At 36.9% G+C, this 19,207-nt stretch overlaps 5 protein-coding genes across 6 annotated transcripts; 1 reads left to right on the forward strand and 4 right to left on the reverse strand.

Annotated features, from left to right (window-relative positions):
* Positions 1-1,730: 1,730 nt before the first annotated feature.
* LOC119081223 (proteasome inhibitor PI31 subunit-like) lies at positions 1,731-2,534 on the reverse strand. Its single transcript, XM_037189947.1, has 4 exons — positions 2,406-2,534; positions 2,174-2,323; positions 1,817-2,115; positions 1,731-1,746 (listed from the first exon to the last, which is right to left on the reverse strand). The coding sequence occupies exons 1-4, from the start codon at positions 2,532-2,534 to the stop codon at positions 1,731-1,733; spliced, it is 594 nt and encodes a 197-aa protein (XP_037045842.1).
* A 1,516-nt stretch (positions 2,535-4,050) lies between these two features.
* On the reverse strand, positions 4,051-6,298 carry LOC119081611. Its single transcript, XM_037190656.1, has 3 exons — positions 5,912-6,298; positions 5,713-5,850; positions 4,051-5,642 (listed from the first exon to the last, which is right to left on the reverse strand). The coding sequence occupies exons 1-3, from the start codon at positions 6,149-6,151 to the stop codon at positions 4,068-4,070; spliced, it is 1,953 nt and encodes a 650-aa protein (XP_037046551.1). The 5' UTR covers positions 6,152-6,298; the 3' UTR covers positions 4,051-4,067.
* Positions 6,299-6,372: 74 nt separating this feature from the next.
* On the forward strand, positions 6,373-8,878 carry LOC119081612. 2 transcript variants are annotated; one of them, XM_037190657.1, is made up of 10 exons: positions 6,373-6,428; positions 6,600-6,730; positions 6,792-6,971; positions 7,033-7,210; positions 7,281-7,400; positions 7,451-7,632; positions 7,700-8,027; positions 8,083-8,315; positions 8,379-8,556; positions 8,632-8,878. In XM_037190657.1, exons 1-10 carry the CDS (start codon positions 6,426-6,428, stop codon positions 8,788-8,790), a joined length of 1,692 nt encoding a protein of 563 aa, XP_037046552.1. In that variant the 5' UTR covers positions 6,373-6,425; the 3' UTR covers positions 8,791-8,878. The 2 variants fall into 2 exon arrangements, with proteins under 2 accessions (XP_037046552.1, XP_037046553.1); XM_037190658.1 differs by having other exon boundaries at positions 7,454-7,632.
* A 2,795-nt stretch (positions 8,879-11,673) lies between these two features.
* On the reverse strand, positions 11,674-13,728 carry LOC119081613 (cyclic AMP-dependent transcription factor ATF-7). Its single transcript, XM_037190659.1, has 4 exons — positions 13,348-13,728; positions 12,310-13,282; positions 11,988-12,136; positions 11,674-11,927 (listed from the first exon to the last, which is right to left on the reverse strand). The coding sequence occupies exons 1-4, from the start codon at positions 13,487-13,489 to the stop codon at positions 11,779-11,781; spliced, it is 1,413 nt and encodes a 470-aa protein (XP_037046554.1). The 5' UTR covers positions 13,490-13,728; the 3' UTR covers positions 11,674-11,778.
* Positions 13,729-15,219: 1,491 nt separating this feature from the next.
* LOC119081614 (cilia- and flagella-associated protein 52) lies at positions 15,220-18,194 on the reverse strand. Its single transcript, XM_037190660.1, has 11 exons — positions 18,066-18,194; positions 17,646-18,009; positions 17,478-17,581; positions 17,291-17,419; positions 16,938-17,221; positions 16,709-16,881; positions 16,537-16,624; positions 16,108-16,466; positions 15,806-16,043; positions 15,603-15,746; positions 15,220-15,543 (listed from the first exon to the last, which is right to left on the reverse strand). Exons 1-11 carry the CDS (start codon positions 18,127-18,129, stop codon positions 15,337-15,339), a joined length of 2,154 nt encoding a protein of 717 aa, XP_037046555.1. The 5' UTR covers positions 18,130-18,194; the 3' UTR covers positions 15,220-15,336.
* Between the last annotated feature and the right edge of the window lie 1,013 nt (positions 18,195-19,207).

The following is a 19,207-nucleotide window of genomic DNA, read 5'->3' on the forward strand; positions in this document are numbered from 1 at the left end:
AATCTGTTCATCTTTCAACGAGAAACATCATCCACTACACAACAAACACATGCTTAACCTGCAAGCGGAACATATAATCAATAAGAGTCTGATAAAACTGAAAATAATCGGTATTGAGTAGGTACATACACAAGTGACTTCACAAGTACAGCAACTAAATGTCTTCTTGTAATTAGGAGTTCGTTGAATGCAGTACAACTGATGTTAGACATAGGGTATGAATTCTGGCGCGGATCATTCATAAATGACATAATGTTTTCACTTACCTATTTTAAAAATATAATTTTGTGAATTATAACCTTCTAAAGTTAACCAAATTTTAGTAACGAAGCTACTGGTTTACAACTTTGGGTTAGTGTCACGAGATTTAATTTTTTTATTAGTAACTTGATTAGTAACTTTATTAGACTTGACATTTAAGAACAAAATTATAAAAATATTCAAATCATATCCATATGAAAATAGCTGAAATGTGCGATTTGATGTTTTGCTTGTCCGCATGAGATGATCAATTATTCGATCAAAAGAGTTTATTTTAATGTCATTTCGGACCTACGTCCAAATATTCTGACGATGTACACAATTGTTGTTCAATTGTACAAGGCTCCTGTATCGATGGCACATTTAGGAGACCTCTATGGACTGTTTGCCACCGACTGATGAGTAGCAGTTCCAAGAGCTACTAAATGACGAAACAGGTTGTCTCTGTTTAGAACTTGATTTCATCAAGATCACCTTCTCCTTAACGGAGTGTATAGGCTCCAACGAGAGTTCTTGTTTGTGACGTTTGTCTGAAGCTACATGTCGTATTATACTTAAATGGTCCGTTGCCAATTTGCGACGTTAAAAAACTGAGTGAATTTGTGCACTCCCTGACTAAGACGACAAATACATTACGAATTCCGCTTAATTTTTAACAAAGTGTGATACAGTGAACGACATCTCAAATGTCTTACTGTCATTTTTTTCAGAGAATGTCATTGTGAATTTGCAATGACACAATAAAATTCTCAGAAACATTTGACAGTGAGACATTTGAGATGTCGTTCACTGTAATCAAAAAAATCATTTTAAATTTGATAGAACATAGCCTCCCTAAATTGCATCAATAGCCCTAATTAAATTAAAATCAATTAACTGCAATGTTGAAAATGAACAAATCAGAAAGTAGCGGCTTCATATATTTTTAGACGGAACATTTTATGTCATTATTTTTAAAGTTCAGTTTTGTGACCGTTTTGCTCATTAATTTTATTATTTGTCGTCTGCGATGTTCAAGTTTAACATCTCCCATATTTGTATAATCTTAGCATTTGAAGTCTGACTGCCATATCTCGGTCTAGTTGTGCTGACCTGGAACAAAAACCAAAGCAAATGTAAAACATTTGGTGATTTTCTGAGATTGGTCTACCAGTGCTGTAACTAGCATCCACGATACAGAAATGACAAAAAAAAAGTTTATATGTAAAAGCAGTACAGCCATTATTATAAATTTCTTATTTCTCTCATTTCTCTATACACTCATTATGGAGAAATGAAAGCGGTTTGGAGAAATAAGAAATTTATAATATGACGGTACTTCTAAAATAAAATAATTTGCATGGCTGTAGAGCAAGCGAACTTTTAGTTACTCAATAACTCAATATATGAATAACCATTTCACAGTTCTAGTAGCATAAATAACTATTTAATACCCAATGCCGCCTAGTTACGACTCTGGTTTCTACTTCTTAACTACTTCGTCGACTTTTCGGCAAAACCAATTTAAATTTTTCAGGTTTCTCAATTTTACATTATAACAAAATTTTGGACATACATAGAACGTTCTAGTTGAAGCACATTTTGTTTAATTTGTCCGCTTTCCGCTAACTTGTGTAACATCGCCCTTTCCTTTTCTTTTTCCAAGCCTTTTTTCAACCTTTCATCAAACTCTTCGGCGGTAAAGTTTCCACGGATGTCTACCATAATGCGAAGATGACCAACAAGTTCGCTATGCAAGCGACAAAGCACGGGTTCAATGTCTGGTATTAATGCCTTGAGCGTTTCTCCTTTGATTGAAGCAACAGTTGCATCCAAAGCGAAGGCAGCCTTGGTTGCTTCTAATGACGTAAAGTTCTATAATTCATATAAATGAGCATTGCAATAGGTTGTGGTAACGCGGGTAAATCATTACCAACAAGTTTAGCACAATGGAATTCCCATCCACTGTTCCGACAAGAACGAAAATTTCGTATTTATATTTATATCGTAGAGCGTATGAGCTTTTATTAATGCTCCATTCATCAGGTAATAGTTCCATCTCTATATCTGAATCTGACAATATCTGAAGAAAAGAATTTTTTTTTGAAAATAATTATTTAACAAAAGTTCGTTCTGTTTATCTTATTCCATTATATTTGCATTACCGAGAATCCAACGCATTTCATTCCAGATAGTAATAAATACCAATGTACAACCGCTATTATAACATCGGATTTCGTCTCGATAGCTTCATCAGCCGTGTTGTAAATTAATTTCCACCAAGTACTGTCCATGTTCTGTTTTGAACTGAATTTCGACTCTATATTCTGGTACATGCAAAATCCTACGTTGAGGAATATATTTACATAATACAATAGAAAAAAGAAAACGTTGTGTTTCCACCAATTAAGGTAAAAGACTAACAACTTTGTGTTCCGCAAAGACATTTATTTTGGAATTAGAATAAACAACTACCTGTGAAACTCAGTTTGTTGGTTTCATTTTTTATTGCTTCAATGGCTGGACCCTTAATTCAATTTGATGATGTTTCTTACTTGCAGATGATTTAAAAACAGAAAGACAAAAAATGTTTCTTTTTCTTATGGCCGCGACATCTGCAAGCAGCCGATCATATCATTTGATTCACATTTCCAATGATTATAGTTTGACATAAGCCGATACCGCAACTAATGGTATGAATTTGAAAGTGTCAGGTAAATACCCATCGGGCAATATATGGATAACTACTCAGATGATCACAATGATTTGGTACTAAACCTTCCAAAAATCACATATCACAAAGTCAATTTAAATATACGAAGTCATAACACTCCAGTCAGAGAGTTCAGTGCCGGACTGGCCCTATGGGCGTTCGGGCGATTCCCGAAGGGCCTTTTGATTTTTGTATGGATAAGGGTCAACTGATGGCCTTTTGAAAAATTTCTTCATACAACGCCCGAAGGGCTTTTTTGAACCAATCCGGTACTGGAGAGTGTTGGAATAGAGAAACATTTACCGGGAATGATCACGGGTCAAAATGAAAGTTTGAAAACTATCCAGCTCCTGTTTAGAAAGTTAATAGATTTGAGACTGTGAGACACGCTGTGAGCACACGCTTTTCAAATTTTTGGCAATTTTTGATCTACATTTAGGTATATGACGGAATTTCGGCTTACAAAAAGCTCTAAATGGGAAACATATGGTTTATTATGTAGGTAAGATGCATCGGAAACGTTTGTAATTCGTGAGTATTTTAAGTCGAACCTAAAATTATATACCTACCTTATTTCAAATCATATGGCTTCCAGCAAACTTCTTGCCTTACATATTTGTTCTGTTGATCATAGGAGTGCAGAAACCTACTCCCATACCAAATCTTTGATGAAATTCTTTTACTTACAGTAAACGTCAGTGAAATTTCGACACGATCGGCTGTAATTCCACTCATACAAACAATAAATCTTCATATACTTTTACCACTTTCACGTGAGTGCCTGTAATTATTTCAACTGTATAAAGAAGTATTGAAGAACTTTTATTTGTGTAAGTGGTCCAGCTGAAAAACAGCTGCAGCAAATTCAAATCTAAATTTCACTGACGTCGACGGTACTTTGTTTTTGCACATAAGAAAAACTCAGAGGTTCTTTTATTGTCCATAATAGATGAAAGTGGAAAGGTTTCTTAAACACCCGAGCCTAAGCGACAAGCCTATTACAGTTTAATTTTATCTGTGTTTTGTACTTACCACTTTTCATCCACCTTCTGCAAAGCGGACATAACTTTAGAAGAAAACAAAGGCAACTTCAGTGTGGTTAGTGCAACAAAATTTATTGTTTAATTTGAATCTTACATTTTTCTGTATCAATAACATTTCGTCCGTGAATGTTTCTGCAATGAGTCTGCAAATTATTTCTGAAGCTAAATACTTTCGAACAAATTTCACACGAATATTTAACCTTATGCATTTGTTCGTGAGTGTGTCGGACACCACTTCGACAAAATGATTTACCACAACCAACTCGACAAGGATACTTCCGATCTCCCGTATGAACAGAACGAATATGAGCTTGAAGTACGTTATCTTGGTAATATTTCTTGTCACATAGCTTGCATGCGTAACTGCGAACGTGCAAGTGCGCGCTCTTTTCATGTACTCTCAACCTAGACGAAGTAAAATAACTGGCTCCACAAAGATGGCAAAGAAAGGGACGATCTTTCGCGTGTACACCGTGGATATGCACCCTCAAACCTGACAATTTGCTGAACATTTTTCCACAAATATCACACATGCATGACGCTCCATCGTGTACCTCGATCTGGTGGTCTCGAAGAAGTCTGTATGTTCGGAATTTTTCGAAGCATAGACCGCAAATCGTTTTATTTAAATTTAGTGGATTCAAGTGAATGTTTTGCATGTGATAGTCGAGACGCAACGGACCAACACGTGCTTTGCATATAGGACATTCAACTGCATCTCTTAAAAAATTGTTTGATCTCGACACCTCAGAATCTTCAGTTGAATCAGACCCACTGAAATCATCGGTAACAACATCACTATCTCTCTCGGCTTGGTCTTCATATTCAGACGATTCGGTCGAACTCTCATCGTCGTTGCTTGACTGGTGATCCTCCGTCCTCGATGGATTTTGCACGCCGTTTGATTGTGCACTAATTTCTGGACTGGTCAGAGAATGGTAGACATCGGAAATCAAATTTTTCGATTCGGTGTAGTATTGTTCAGCTGTTGTCTTTTCAATGTCGAACAGGTCTCCGAGAACTTCAAATTCTTCGTTCAGCCGTTGCTTTCTAAGACCTAACATTATTTTCATTTCCACCCATGAATCGGTCAACACATTCGTCATCCTGTTAATTATGCGCAGTAGTCGATTGAAATGACTCGGTTCCAATCCTATGTAGTACAATGATTTCCTTTTCATGAGCTTTATTGTCAGTGGCATCATTGGGGTGAATTTTATCTCGGCTTCACCATCGAAATCATTTACACCTTGGTCTGCGTGGTCTCGAGATGGTAAATTATTGTCTTCGAAATTATTACAAAGAAACGTCGACATATCTAGCAACGAAATGTCATCAGTGTTGGGTTCTAATTCTTCGGTGAATGAAACATCGTCGTTTGTAGGTTCAGGGTCAGGATTCGGTATACTAGGCAATCGGGCTGTGAACGATGAGACTTTCGAACTTTTCTTCTTGTATTGGCGCTTCTTTGCAGTACGCCTTTGTGCTACGAGTCCGATGCGCCTTTTAGTAGCCGGTCTGGCCCTGCTTTTGGGCTCTACTTCTTCGGTGAATGAAACATAGTCGTTGTTAGATTCTTGTTCTTCGCTTTCCTCCCCTGATTGAAGTGAATCATTGTCGCAATCATCACGGTTCAGTTTTGAAGACTGAAATTCAAAAACAACACACATAAATGATCATGACCATGCATTTGAATAAGATTTGCTGTTGAGTTACCTGTCCACTGTCCTGGCCTCCTAGTATTTGCCAAAGTCTTCTTGAACGAGACGGTTTTATTGATGGATAAATTCCAGATCTGATACTACACTCTGTCGATCCATTCGCATCTATTGCGATAATGCTGTCGGTTTCAATCTAAAAATTACAGCAGTGCGGTGAGACATATAATAACTTACTGTAATGTAGACGGCCTTACATTAAAATGAAGTTCACAACAGTATAGAGTGCTCCGTGGAATAATGCGTTTCAGAATCCCAATCTTTTTGTCGTGCTGTGACATACTGGAATTGACAGCCACTTTCCAGTGAAGACCTTCATTTCCTTGGGGAACTCGAAAAAAATGTATTGGATTACCGTCAACGATCTTCTTGTTTGAGCAATTCGGAACGAAGCAATTGACATTCGCTCCATTTTCGATTTTAAGTGTTTTTGCCATGTGAAGAAATATTTGTGAAACGGTTTCGGTTTTTGATCGAGATCGATTCGTTGTTCCTTTTGTCTAACTAAATTTTGGTCAGCAAAACATCAGACCGACTTTTGTTTACATGTTTCTGTTCTTCTTCTTCTTCATTTGATTCAAACTATGTGAATGGTGCGTACGGTGAGGTGAAAATAATGTTTTGATGGTGAATATAGTAGCTGTCAATCTGTGGAATCTATATGAGTCCAATCAAACCGCCAGTTTAACATTGAAAGTTAACTGAAAAAGAATGGTAAGTAATCTGTTATCGATAATGACGGCAAAAATAATGACAAGCTCTGGGAAATATGGTCCTTCATATAGTAAAATGCTTGTTAAAAATATTGAAGTACACGATTTGAAATCAACCGATTAAAAATACTTTGATCGATGGGTAATATATCCGATCTAATTACATTCCCAGTCTGACAACAAGGAGATTTTGAAGAACTTGGGCCTGCATAACATGCTGATTTCGCCCGATTTCACAAATTTTACTCGTTGGTTCTGCGAATTGACCGAGGAAAATCATTTAAGTGAAGAGGAGATTGTCAAGTAAATCATTGGCGTTTCTATCGGCCATCGATGAGTTTCATTATCATGTCAAATTTTGTAGAATCAACGAACTGAAGTCAGCTGGTACATTCATCGATGATATTGACTTGCTGAACCAACGTATTAACGAAGTTTTTGAGGATAGACTCACGGATCTTGGAGAGATCGAAGAACTACAGGATGAATACAATGATCTCAAAGACACTGAGGAAGCGTTGGAGAATATGTTGTCCGCAGCAAAGTGAGTAAACTTCATTTTGTGCCTTCGGCCTTGATAAGTCAAATCTTGTAATTCTCTTTAGTGCAACTGAATTGAAAATGGATGAAGAATTGAATCGATTGAACTCAGATATTCAAGCCGACCAAATGAATATTGAATCTTTGACCCAGAACTCTCAAGCCGATGCGCAATTTTTGGAGGACCTGACTACGAGAAATATTGAAAATCGTTGTAGTTTCCTCACATCATTCTCAAGCCAAGTAATAATAACATCGACACGAATGCACGAATGTTCACTTATGCCCCCATACGATAACAATTTGTTTACAGCTATCGCATCCTATGCGTTGGTGTCGGTTGGACTACGACAACTATTTGGTCGGCTGCGATAATTTTTCATTGTCAATGAAAATGATCTTCGAAAAGACGCTTAAATTAAGGGACAGTTCGGTAAGCAAACCTTCAACAGCACCAACCGTATTTATGAAATATTCATTTTTCAGAGCTTTGTGGAAGAGGACCCTGAGCACAATAAGCGTTTATATGATCTTTTCACTCTTCAAAACACTTTCACTCGAACAGCGTCAGCTCTACACGAAGCGGAATCAGATTTGTATCGAATCGATGCAATCATCGATGCATTGTCCAAACCAGTACAATCGATGAGCCCTGGATTGATGAGGTAGAGTCGAATGACGAAAATCGTTTGGAAGGAAAATTTCACGAATTTTCACACAATTTTCTTCCAGCGAACAAATTGAACAGCTCACTTGGCAGAATGCGGAAATGGAAGAGAATCTGGAAAATCTGGAATCACTAATCCAGGAAAAGATCGCTCAATTGGGTTATCAGGAAGCAAAGTTTTGCGAAGTGGAAAATAATAGAGAAAAACTGGTGGCTGCCGAGAAACGTGTGGATATAATGAAAAAGTGCGCAGCGTCAATTTCGGAGAACTTATTGTTAACCGAAGTATTGTGCCTAATGGTGAACTTGGAGAAGGAAACGATGAATATTATTTTGGATAGCGTAGCTTCGGCTCATTACGAAGAAGAAAATGAACAATGCGCCAGTAACTTGGTTTGTAACGACTGAAACAGAAACTTTTATGTTCGCTCCATAACTCATATTGCAGGAAATTCTTACGAAAATATCCTCCAACTCTATGGCCGATCATGTAGGAGAAGAGTTTTCGGAACAAGTTGCTGAAATGATTGCAGATGATATCGTTGCAGACAGTACGATATCCGAAGAGCCTGCCAATCCTTTTGCCAAATATGCAGAGCGGGTCAATCACTTTGCAGTGCAATTAGAAGACATAATTTCTGATTCGTACCAAATTAAGATCGCCGATTCAATCAAAGATTTGTACGCTATGGACGTAGCTTTATTGTCAAGTTTTTCTGATATTTTTTTTTAAATGTATTTCAGTAATGGCATATCGGCACACTTGAATGCATTCATTGGAAATGGTCCATCGCATAAGCCGAATATTTGGAATTTACCCGTCTTAGCTGAATCGGAAATTTATAAGCGGAAATTCGACTTGATGTTCGATTTGTCACGCATGATGCGGCATAATTTCATGGAAAAGTACCATCAGCCATTTGTAAGGCTTCAGTTCATAATCGCATAGCTCAGCGCTCGAAAAATGTGTATTTAACAATTGACTTATAATTCGCAGATGAACGATGAATTGTGGAAGCGTCGACAATTGTTGTGGATATGGTTTTTAACGGATGAGGAAGCATTTTTGGAAGCTTTTCAAAAAACCGTTGCCGATTCAAAGAGGACTGCAAACCATGGAAATGTTTCCTTTGGTGGGTTGAAGCGAAATCAATAGTTTCAGCAAAGACAATATGTGATATACCGGATAAACTGTACTGGCCATTAGTTATAATTTTTCGAAACAATTAAATATTCATTCTAATTATGGCTATGGTTTCACGATTAAACATTGGCGACGCCTGTACCGGAATACATACGGATGCGGCAATTGAGCCAAAATTCAAATCGAAAAGTCAAGTGACGAAACATCAAATTGTTCGAAGCGAAAGTTTTGGGTGCGACCAACGCACTTCAAGCAAAAGTGGTACTCTAAATAGTGTAATAGGGTACTGAAACTTGACAGTGCTTCATACAAAATTTTACACTGTAAAAATAGTGGGGATAAAATCTCATACAAAAAGTACTCTATTTGGCAGCTGTCATAAATAGCACTTTTGCTTGAAGTGCGTTGGTGCTACGAATATCCATAGAAATTTAAATAAAGCGTGTTGTTAAAGAGACACATAGCTAGCTGCCATCGCTAAGAAACACCGTTTGAATGCAAGAAATGTACGAAGAAATTCAAGTTATTTAGCTCGCACATGCAAATTTTCCGCTCAATAATTCAGAAAAAAATATATTTTCCGTTGAACAAAGTAGTTAAGCGACGAGCAGTTTATGGTGTAAGAGATCGGCGGAGAGATTATGAACTTGACATTCAAAAATACGATTTTTATTTAAAATTGTTGTATTGCTTGGCCAGTAATTCGACATTAACTAAATGTTGTATTGACCAAATTGTTGAAAAACATTTTTTTGAAAAAAATTCTTTTATTCAACCAACGAAACGTGTTACCGTTTACAATTCATGACGAAACGTTTTACCGTTTACAATCAAAGTGGACGAACAACAAGGACAAACAATGCTGATTTCGGTGTATCACACCTCATCAGTGCACCTTTGCGATGACCATGTGCATATCAGCACGACCCAAACTGAAATGAGCAATCATTTCAATTGTACGAGCGCACACTTCTTCGTTAGGGGTGTCCAAAAAACTAAAGTACCAAAATGTTTGGGGCACAGGGCAGAAAATCAATCTATATGGTCCCCTGATAAAAAGTGTCTATGGGACCGACTCGATCCGAATCGATTTAGGGGTCGCTCAATGACGAAGTATGTGAAAAATAGCCAAAATCACTTGCAAACCAGGTTTTTAGAAAAAAAATTATTTCGGACTGATGATGAAGAGTGATGTTAGGACATCTTCGTTTATATTAGTGTAATATCATCATGAGAAAACATTTTTCAACTTTTCCCATGTATCGACACCTACTCTGTCCAGGCAGCGCTCGTCAAAGATCAGATTCATAGCGTATATTCTGAGAGCGAGTCCGTATTGGTGACGAGCGACACTCAAAAAATTATTGTGTGGAAATGTTCAGAGAAGCGAGGGCTTCAAGATATTGCAAAAAAAGTTTAATTATTTCAGATTTGTTTGACAATATTCAGATAAAACTTAATACTGGGTACCCTCGGCGAACTTTGATGAGTTGTACTGGATGTCCAGCCAATTGTTCCAATCTTGTTTTATCATTTCTTGATAGCTTACCATGTGGCCATTCAAAATAAACCAAATTTGTCATAAGGTACAAACTAAATCGACATCGACGAGACCTAATGTGTGCCCATGTCGCATTTCTCGAAAATTTCAATATGAAAAAAAATGAAAATTTCGAATTTCATGATTTTCGGAAGTTTGACGAAACAGAGCTTATTTACGAAACTAAATGAGAATAATACTTCAAAATAATACACCTTGAAAGTGTTTTAGAAAATAAATTTCATCTTTCGTATTTTTTATATTGAAATTTTCGAGAAATGCGACATGGGCACACATTAGGTCGCATACAGCTTTTTTGGGAAAAAAAATAAATACGATGTACACTTTCAAAGTTCGAAACAAGACTTTTGCGATTTGGGCAAGATGCAGTAAAGAAAAAAAATTGAAGGTATGTCAAAGGTTCTAACAAAAGGTGGTCGATACTCGTTCTATGTATTCTCTAGAATTGAAAGACGAATCAAAGAAGTTATAACTTGCTTGAATCGCCGATTTTTTGTTTTAAAATTAAACAAAAAGTTTACCCTCTCACATGTCTATTGCTTGATTTGAACAGATTCAACATAATCCTTCATTTGAAAGTGAATTTCTCACTGTAATTCGACGACACCGCCACTCAGTACGAAATTCCAAAAGACAAGAATCTAGGTTTTCATTTGTTAGGGTAGGATCAAAATAAATACTTTTCTCCTACTCCTATTAACTGCACATTCTGGTTTGCCACTGTTTGATTCCAAATATGTCTTCTCAAGTCACAGTGACTTCAATTGAAGAAATGTAAATGTTTAAAAACGTACCAGGTGAAATCGAACGCATGTTCTACTGGTCGTTTTTATACGTCCCTAGAAAGGTGTTGACATCTAGAAGTAAAAAAAAATGTGAAAAATTCCTTAACTCTTACGTGGCCAGGTGAAAACCAAAAACATTCACTTTTTTATAGAGGTATCTTGAGATACATGAAAGGTACAGGGTTGTTATTGTATACCAGTTTGGGAACGCTGATCTCCAAAAAGTACGTTAGCAGTTGGAATTAGGAAGTACATACATTGTAAGATTCAATAGTTATTCTCACCGTATATGAATTTAGTCAAGCCCTTGTTCCGAAAAGCAAGGTGTGTCTCAATTATGTCTCTCATCGCTTCCAAAGTAATAGCGAATATACCTTGGAGCGATGAGAGACATGATTGAGACACACTTGCTCAGACAATACTCAGAACTATGTTGACTTTACAGAAACAACTAATCATCTGCTATCGATCTAGTTTGCTTCTAAATAGCAAAGCTGTAAAAGTGTTGAAGTACAAGATTTTCTATCTTAATCATTAAAACAACAGACGTAACAGATACGACCATATTATATTATCATAGGCTTGTCATTCGCGAAAATAAATTACAATAAAAATTGAGAGAGCCAATCGAACTTTCGAACAAGAAACTTACATTCAACTAATACTGACGGTTGAATTGTATTCAATCGGCTTATTTACAATTAAAAACACTGGATTCATTGTGACATCGTTCATGATTGAAATGTTTTCCGAATTGTGGTCCTTGACTATGATTTTGGGCAATCCGACGGGAATGGGCTTTCCTATAAGAACCAAAAACGATTAGACAAAATGAATGCCGAAATTGAGTACAATAAATGTACCAGACGCCATCGCTTTAGCCACCGAACAGTCTTGATGGGCCAGCAGTATTGACTTTAATTGCCTCACTTCAGCTCGAAGGTCCCTATTTTCTTCCTCCAGTTTAATGTTTCTTTGCTTCGTTTCATTGTGCCACATTTTCAGCTTATTTCTGTAGGAAGTAGATAGAATGTTAGGTGTGAATAATTTTTTTGATAACTTATTGGGTATCAGGTAAATTATTGTCTGAGTAATTTATAGCCTGACACAGACGGGAGATTGATCAAGATTGTTTAATTTGTTAGTTTTAACAGACTATTTGTTGAATTGCAAACATCATTATACCTGTAACGTTTGGCTGCGGCTCGATTTCGTGAAACTTTCAACTTGTCATCCGATTTTTCTGTAACGTCTTTTTTCAGTGTTTTCTTATCGGTCACCGCTGGCCTAACATTCCTTTTAACACTCGATTCAGCGGTTTCAAGATTCGTCTTCAGTATCGTCGCTTTCAGCTTATCCTTCACTGACACGGTATTTTCTTCTACTGGTCGAGACTTGGGCAGCAATAATCGCTTACTGGACTCGTTCAAATTAATTTTTAAAATTTTCGGCGTTGTTTCAAATTTGACCTTTCGCTCCGAAGTGGTAGTAATTGGAATCATTGGCAGAATTCTTGTCAATTTTGGCAGGGGTTTAACGACTATTGTTTTCGCATTCTGAGCTATGGGTTGAGCTACGGATTGTGGAGGCGCAGTGTTTGTTTCCCCGCTTAGTGTTTCGTCAACTATTTTTTTAAACTTTGAACGTAGACTTGACGGCTTTTTCGATATAATGAGCCCTGGTGGCCTCGGTTTGTGCATATGAAATACAATAATATCGTCTGTCTTATCATCAACCGGTCCATTATCACCCGAAAAATTCGGCTCACTGTCAATTTCTTCAATCAATTCAATTTTCGTATCAATTGTTCCACTTGTGTCTGTTTCAAAGGTACAATCTTCCAATTCATTGTCACTATTGCCTTGGCTGGCTATGACCTCGTCACCTAGCGTTATAGATTCCTCTTTAAATGTGCAATTCGATAGATCATAGTACGGCAATACGTTCGGAGTGTGTAATGTCGTCTCGTCTTGTGGCAATGTATCGTCCACAATCATTCCGTGGTCCAACGTCGGTGTAATCGATGAGCAATGTTTGGATTCAACAGCTTGACGAAATGTTTCTTCGAAGGGATTGACGTGTTGCAAATGCAAATCCTCAAATAGGCCGACTTCATCGCAATTTCGTATCAGGCGTGTGGGGGTCGGTGTTTGATCGGCTTTAAAATAGATAGTTTTAATTACATTACACTGGGCAGTGGGTGCAAACAGTTCGTATCATTACCAACAAACGCGGCTTTATTTCCTAGACTCAATTGCAAAGACATTGCATGTTTCTTTGTGTGTACATTCAGATGGTCTAAGTTCGTGAAACTCATGGTACATCCTTCAGCTTTACAAGCGAATGGTTTCTGAGTTTCGTCCATTCTTATACAAAACGAACAGGAAATTGTTATGCAGGAAATAACCAGGAGTCGATCAACTAGATTTCAGCTTCGTTTTTCATTAAATTCATCGGCGTAGCATTTGGACTTAAAATTTTTTAGTTTTGCAACATTGTCTCCATTTTAGTAACCCATTTTAGGATACAGTTAATTGGGAATATTAAGTTTTTCCAAACAGATTTTTCGGTCCTTTAAAGTTTAATGTCAAAACAACATATTTTTGTGAAACAAACGTCACAAATGTCAGTAATAAAATAATAGAACCCAAGTGTGGAAAGTGGGAGATGCAGATTTAAAAATTTGCGCGAGAATTAAAAGCCTTCAAATATATGCGTAAACATTTCCATCTGTTCTAAGCCTATTCTGACATCATGCTACATGGCCGAAAACAAGAGTTTCTCTACACCATTTTAGCTTTTTCGGCACCTTAAATGAACCATTTCTTGCATATCTGTTTTGAACGTTTGATTTTTTCGGCGATTTCGCAAGTAGTGGCCTGAACGAAATGTCGTTCAAAACAGATACGAAATAGTACATTTCGTACCTAGGACTAAAAGTCTTTTTTCCAGAAGAAGTTTCCAGACAGAGCCGAAGGCGAATCGAATACTTTTCGGGTCCTAGGTATGAAATAGCAATTTACATAACTAGGGATAAAGAGATAATAAGTAGATTTTTTGTGTTAATTTGGTTGATCCGAGGCGTAGCCGAGATCAAATATCACACAAAAACGAGTCTTTTCATTTTTAACCTGTTATATATTGGATTTTACATGCTGAGGGTAGTAGTTCAGAAGACATGCTTGAACACGAAAAATACGATTTTCGACGCATGTAGAATGTAAATCTCTTTTTTATGTATACACCGTTAATATGACATCTGTCAGAAAACATCTGTTCTCACCGCACTTCGAGCATGAGTAGTACTCAACATAGTGTGCTGAAATTGACACTGTAAAAAAACCATTTCATAAAAAATAGCACTCTATTTGGCAACTGTCGACTATGATGCTTGAAGTGCGTTGCTCTTCTAACAAAACAGGATTTGTCAAACTTTAAAACGCCCCCCAAAAATAAACGGGTCAATTGATTTTTTCATATGTTTTCCACTTTAATAAACAAAATATTCTCTTCTAAATCGATGGAGTCACTAGAACTGATAGTCGATAATTTTCAATTTGTATAACTAAGTCATGACTATCGGTGCCACGCACTAATTTAACAATCAAGTAATGGCAAGCGGATCATGTTGTATAATGGAAATAACGAAATCTATTAGTTTACTTAAAGTGCGTTGATCAAATGCTTCATGCTTCATACTTCAATTTCATGCATTTGATCAAAACGCACTTCAAGCATGAATGGTACTCTCAATCTAAATAGAGTACGAAAGTAAAACACTGTAAAAACTTTTTCATGTAAAATAGAACGTTCTTTCTGTAGCTGATCACTCATGCTTGAATTGAGTTGATTTGATACACAATCTACTACTTCCTTAGTTTAAACATATAATATGATGTACATATAGAAATTATAACTAGAGTTCAACATTTATTTCGGTCATCGTTCTCGATAATACATGACTAGCCCTTACTCAGAATACTTCAGATAGGATAGTCGGTTCCTATTTGAAATTAGAATTATTACCATTGCACTCATGTGTTTTTAGTTTCGTATGTACCAATTGAATTAAATTAAAAATGAGACAACAATACACGAAACACAAAATTTATTTTCCACACATTGATGACAAAGTTCTTACAAGCTGACAAAACGAACAAAAATTTGATGAACACTGAAGAATGGCAGTTCGTACTGACTTCGTGACACTGTTTAGAGGCCTTTCATATAATCTTCGTTCATGTCTGGTTGAGATTGTAGATCAACTGCCGGACATTTACTTATATGGACGTCTTTGTTAGAACGACTCGTTTCCAATTTGTTAATATGTTCGGGTGGCTTTCTTCCTGACAAGCTGGCCTTACGCATTTTTCTCGTTATTGCCACGAATGGATCGTTTCCTGGCTGAGGCCAATGTTTCTGTAGAGAAAGTTTTAAGTCAGTGGTCTGGTAAATCAACATGGAATTACAGCAATAACCTCAGGAACTTTCCAAATGAACAGTGCACCAGATTTATCTCCAGTTACTATAATCTTTCCACAAGGACTAAATGCACAAGTTAAAATGGGAGATGCATGGCCGTATCCTGCAGAAATTACTTGCCCTGTTTGATAATCCCACATCTATAAGAAAAATCATTAAAAAATTTCCTGTGGTTCGCAATGAGAATCGCCACGCTAACTTTAACAATTTGATCATGTCCAACCGAAATAAAGTGTTCGCCGGTCTTGTTTAAAGTCACACAATTGACCGGGCCTTTCTTGCTAGCCTCTACATCACGAACTAGACTAGCATCATACACTTCCCAGTAGCTGACTCGTCGATCAGTACCAGTTGCTAGTATTTGAACACCAGTCGGAAAGAATTGCGCGCAAGTAAATTGAGTGTTAGCGTACAGTACGTGCCTTCGAACTAGCCGTCTTAAATGAATGAATAAAATTAAATTCACAGAAAAATGCTGAACAACATCAGATGAGCACTTACACTATGTCCCATATGATACACGTCCCATCCGATGAGGAAGATACGATTTCCGTATTAAATTTATTGAAGCAAACGCTGCCGATTGAGGCAGTATGTTCTTTCAGTACACCAATTAAACTCTGTCGGATGGCTTCAATTTTCCAAACTCGTACTTGACCCTCCACACCACCACTGACCAACATTTTTCCACAACTAGAAATCGTTAATGCTGAGCATCCCTTGTTGTGTGCATTCGGAATAGCATAAATTAAGCTTCCACTGAGTGGGGTAAATGCTCTTATAACACCGTCATTCCAGGCACTGACAATGCTTTTACCATCATGCGAAAATACGAGAGCAGCAGCGCTAAAATTTGGTACCTAATCAGGAACGTAATGAAAATATTTGTCTTCTTCTGAAATTGTCTATACGGAGACGCTAATATCGTACCATAATTCTTAGTAATTCTAGCTTTTTGGAAACAGACCAGATGCGAACAGATTGATAGCTAGCGGTTGCAAATACCAAAGATAAATTTCTAGGAAGAAAGCGGAAAGTCATTTTATTAGCAAAGTGACTTCAAAAGATAGATATTTTTATTGCAGGAACGTTTTGTACTCACGGTGGGAAGGCAACATCGTACACTGTTTCCGTATTGCAAGTGATGAAAAGTTTTATTTCGAAGGATTGAAGGTTTAAGAAATACATTTCGCAGGCTTCAGTACCAATGATCACCTCATTTGTTTCGAGTAATTGTAGAGAAGTGACCGCCCCAATTACTTTTGTCCGCTTCAGCTATGTACAAGTTATATCGTTCAATGTAGTCAAATGTAGTCAAATAGATCACTCACCGTTTTCAACTGCGGAACAGTAGGCGAAGGATAATCCTTAAATATTTTATTCCTTTCTTGAACCAGTTCAACTGTTCCATCACCCGCTCCAATAACTAATTTATTTTCTAGCAATAATACGTCTCTCACGCCATTCAAATATTTCTCACAATCTTTTCCATACGGTCGCTTAGCTACATGTCTTCCATAAACACCAACCAAAACTGGTGCCTTGTCTCTTTCTATCACATCCGGTTCATGATGACAATTTAACTGAACTTTGACAATATCTCCGCTCATTGTTCCTAAGTGGATTTCACATGTTTCATGATTAAAACGAAAGTCGTATGCTACCTTGTATTACGACCCCTTACCAGCATAAAGAAAATCATCGGTTGAACTTATACACATTCCAGTGTACGATCGCCGACTCCGTCCTACAATAACGTCATGAACTCGAAGTTTCCGATTAACTTTGTCAATACACCAGAGTCGTAGGTTATCTTCGAGCAATTTTGGGCATGAAAATTTTAATTTTAATTTCAAAAATGTGTTTAATACCATCACCAGCGCTCACAAATATAGCATCGCGTCTCTGCAGGCAGCGTACACTTTTACAATTTCCGGATATTTCAGATGCTGCTTTACTAGTACATGTTGCAGCGCTAGTTTTATCAATCCATTTATATGAGTTTAATATTTCAAATACCAATCCAATAACAGACATACTTCTTCTTTATATCCCACACAACAATCATCTGATCATCCGGTCCACCTAAAGATATGAGGCTGTTTTCATCTGAACTAAAGCTTAGCGACTCAACCAGTCCCTTATGAATTTCGTAACGCGTTTTCTCCATTCGCGTTTTCCAGTCCCAAATGATAACGAAGGCTCGAAAACCCATGTAGCTCATTTGACCGGATGCAATTAGATCTCCAGATTTTGAAACGGCTATTTTCGATACTTGGTTTGTGTGTCCGCATAGAAATTGTTGTTTGGACGTAACTGTATTCATGATCGAAACCTTACATCCAAGCGGAAATATGAGATGCTCTTTGTCCGGGTGAACTTGAAGGCTACATCGAATGGCACCTAATGTCGAAATGGTACAGAAATGTTTTCCTATAGCTTTGATAGTACTTCATTACCATCGAATCCGAAAATAGCGATATTTTCCAGCTCTTCAACACCAATTTTCTCGGCTTCACACATTTTGTCTGCTAACGAATGTAAAATCAGTCAATCTAAACTGAGTAGAAGCAAACGGTTACTAAGGCGATGAAGTATCGGAAAACAAATTTTCGAGACCAATTAATTCGTCGCCCCTTACTTTCATATGCATTATTGACAATAATAACAGACCGGTAACAGAATTAATATTGAAAACAAAATAAAGTTTCCACGGCGACCGAATCAAATATTGAAAGGAAAATTTTATTTGACAATGCATTTTGAGTTTGTTTCTAGAAAATAATCCCTGTTTGTTTCGCCCTAAGCGAAGGTAAATCATGATCGGTCACGCGCTACCTAAAATTCATCAAAAGTGACTTGGGGGTCGTTCACAAATTACGCATGCTCTCCAGCTAAGAGAGGGAGTTTTACAGTAGTGTACGCTTCAGATTATCGAAATTTTCTCCATATATTTTGGCATATAAAGTCGAAGCATTATAATTTGATCGATTCTACTCATTTAATTCATTTTTAAATAATTGTAGTTTTCGAAGAAATCATTTCGAAAACATTACAGTATAAAAGCTTAGACACGTGCATTTGAACGGATTACCCGCAGGGATACCGCGAGTAAACAGCTCTAATGCGCATGTGTAAGCTTTTATACTGTAATGTTTTCGAAATGATTTCTTCGAAAACTACAATTATTTAAAAATGAATAGAATCGATCAAATTATGATGCTTCGACTTTATTTAGTAGCTTGGGGGTCTGACATTCATAATTTTTTCGCGTGTGTTATTTGTGAATGGACCCTTATTGCCCATCTTTCTATCTCGTTTTGACTAAACCATTTTATGTGTTTTCGCCGAATCGACCTACACTTATCTGAAGGCGTTTGTACTTAATGATCCTCCACCATTGGGCAGATCTAATTTAGATCATCTAAAGAAAATGTTGCGAAAAATAAAAATAGAAACAACAACGTTGGAAAATGTTGTTGTGTATAGTGCTCTTGTTGCTGTTACCCGATTTTATTTTAATTTAATTAAATTTAATCGAGTAGTAATTTTATAGTTTGTTTGCTTTTTCAAGCAGATATTTTGCTACCATCATCAGTTA

The sequence above is a fragment of the Bradysia coprophila genome, unplaced genomic scaffold, assembly GCF_014529535.1.
Source record: "Bradysia coprophila strain Holo2 unplaced genomic scaffold, BU_Bcop_v1 contig_358, whole genome shotgun sequence".
NCBI classification, from domain to species: Eukaryota; Metazoa; Arthropoda; class Insecta; order Diptera; family Sciaridae; genus Bradysia; species Bradysia coprophila.

What these genes read in the sequence shown, in the direction of transcription:
- LOC119081223 (XM_037189947.1), bottom strand. Translation starts at nt 2,534, where the DNA reads ATGGACAGTACTTGGTGGAAATTAATTTACAACACGGCTGATGAAGCT. An exon ending in TGAAATGCGTTGGATTCTCG is followed by an intron (nt 2,324 to 2,405) that starts GTAATGCAAATA and finishes TCTTTTCTTCAG; the next exon opens with ATATTGTCAGATTCAGATAT. An exon ending in CCATTGTGCTAAACTTGTTG is followed by an intron (nt 2,116 to 2,173) that starts GTAATGATTTAC and finishes TATGAATTATAG; the next exon opens with AACTTTACGTCATTAGAAGC.
- LOC119081611 (XM_037190656.1), bottom strand. Translation starts at nt 6,151, where the DNA reads ATGGCAAAAACACTTAAAATCGAAAATGGAGCGAATGTCAATTGCTTC. An exon ending in GTTGTGAACTTCATTTTAAT is followed by an intron (nt 5,851 to 5,911) that starts GTAAGGCCGTCT and finishes TGTAATTTTTAG; the next exon opens with ATTGAAACCGACAGCATTAT. An exon ending in GAGGCCAGGACAGTGGACAG is followed by an intron (nt 5,643 to 5,712) that starts GTAACTCAACAG and finishes TTTGAATTTCAG; the next exon opens with TCTTCAAAACTGAACCGTGA.
- LOC119081612 (XM_037190657.1), top strand. An exon ending in TCACATCATTCTCAAGCCAA is followed by an intron (nt 7,211 to 7,280) that starts GTAATAATAACA and finishes ATTTGTTTACAG; the next exon opens with CTATCGCATCCTATGCGTTG. An exon ending in TTAAATTAAGGGACAGTTCG is followed by an intron (nt 7,401 to 7,450) that starts GTAAGCAAACCT and finishes ATATTCATTTTT; the next exon opens with CAGAGCTTTGTGGAAGAGGA.
- LOC119081613 (XM_037190659.1), bottom strand. Translation starts at nt 13,489, where the DNA reads ATGGACGAAACTCAGAAACCATTCGCTTGTAAAGCTGAAGGATGTACC. An exon ending in AAATAAAGCCGCGTTTGTTG is followed by an intron (nt 13,283 to 13,347) that starts GTAATGATACGA and finishes TCTATTTTAAAG; the next exon opens with CCGATCAAACACCGACCCCC. An exon ending in GCCGCAGCCAAACGTTACAG is followed by an intron (nt 12,137 to 12,309) that starts GTATAATGATGT and finishes TACTTCCTACAG; the next exon opens with AAATAAGCTGAAAATGTGGC.
- LOC119081614 (XM_037190660.1), bottom strand. Translation starts at nt 18,129, where the DNA reads ATGTGTGAAGCCGAGAAAATTGGTGTTGAAGAGCTGGAAAATATCGCT. An exon ending in GTGTGGGATATAAAGAAGAA is followed by an intron (nt 17,582 to 17,645) that starts GTATGTCTGTTA and finishes TGATAAAACTAG; the next exon opens with CGCTGCAACATGTACTAGTA. An exon ending in CGATGATTTTCTTTATGCTG is followed by an intron (nt 17,222 to 17,290) that starts GTAAGGGGTCGT and finishes AAATCCACTTAG; the next exon opens with GAACAATGAGCGGAGATATT.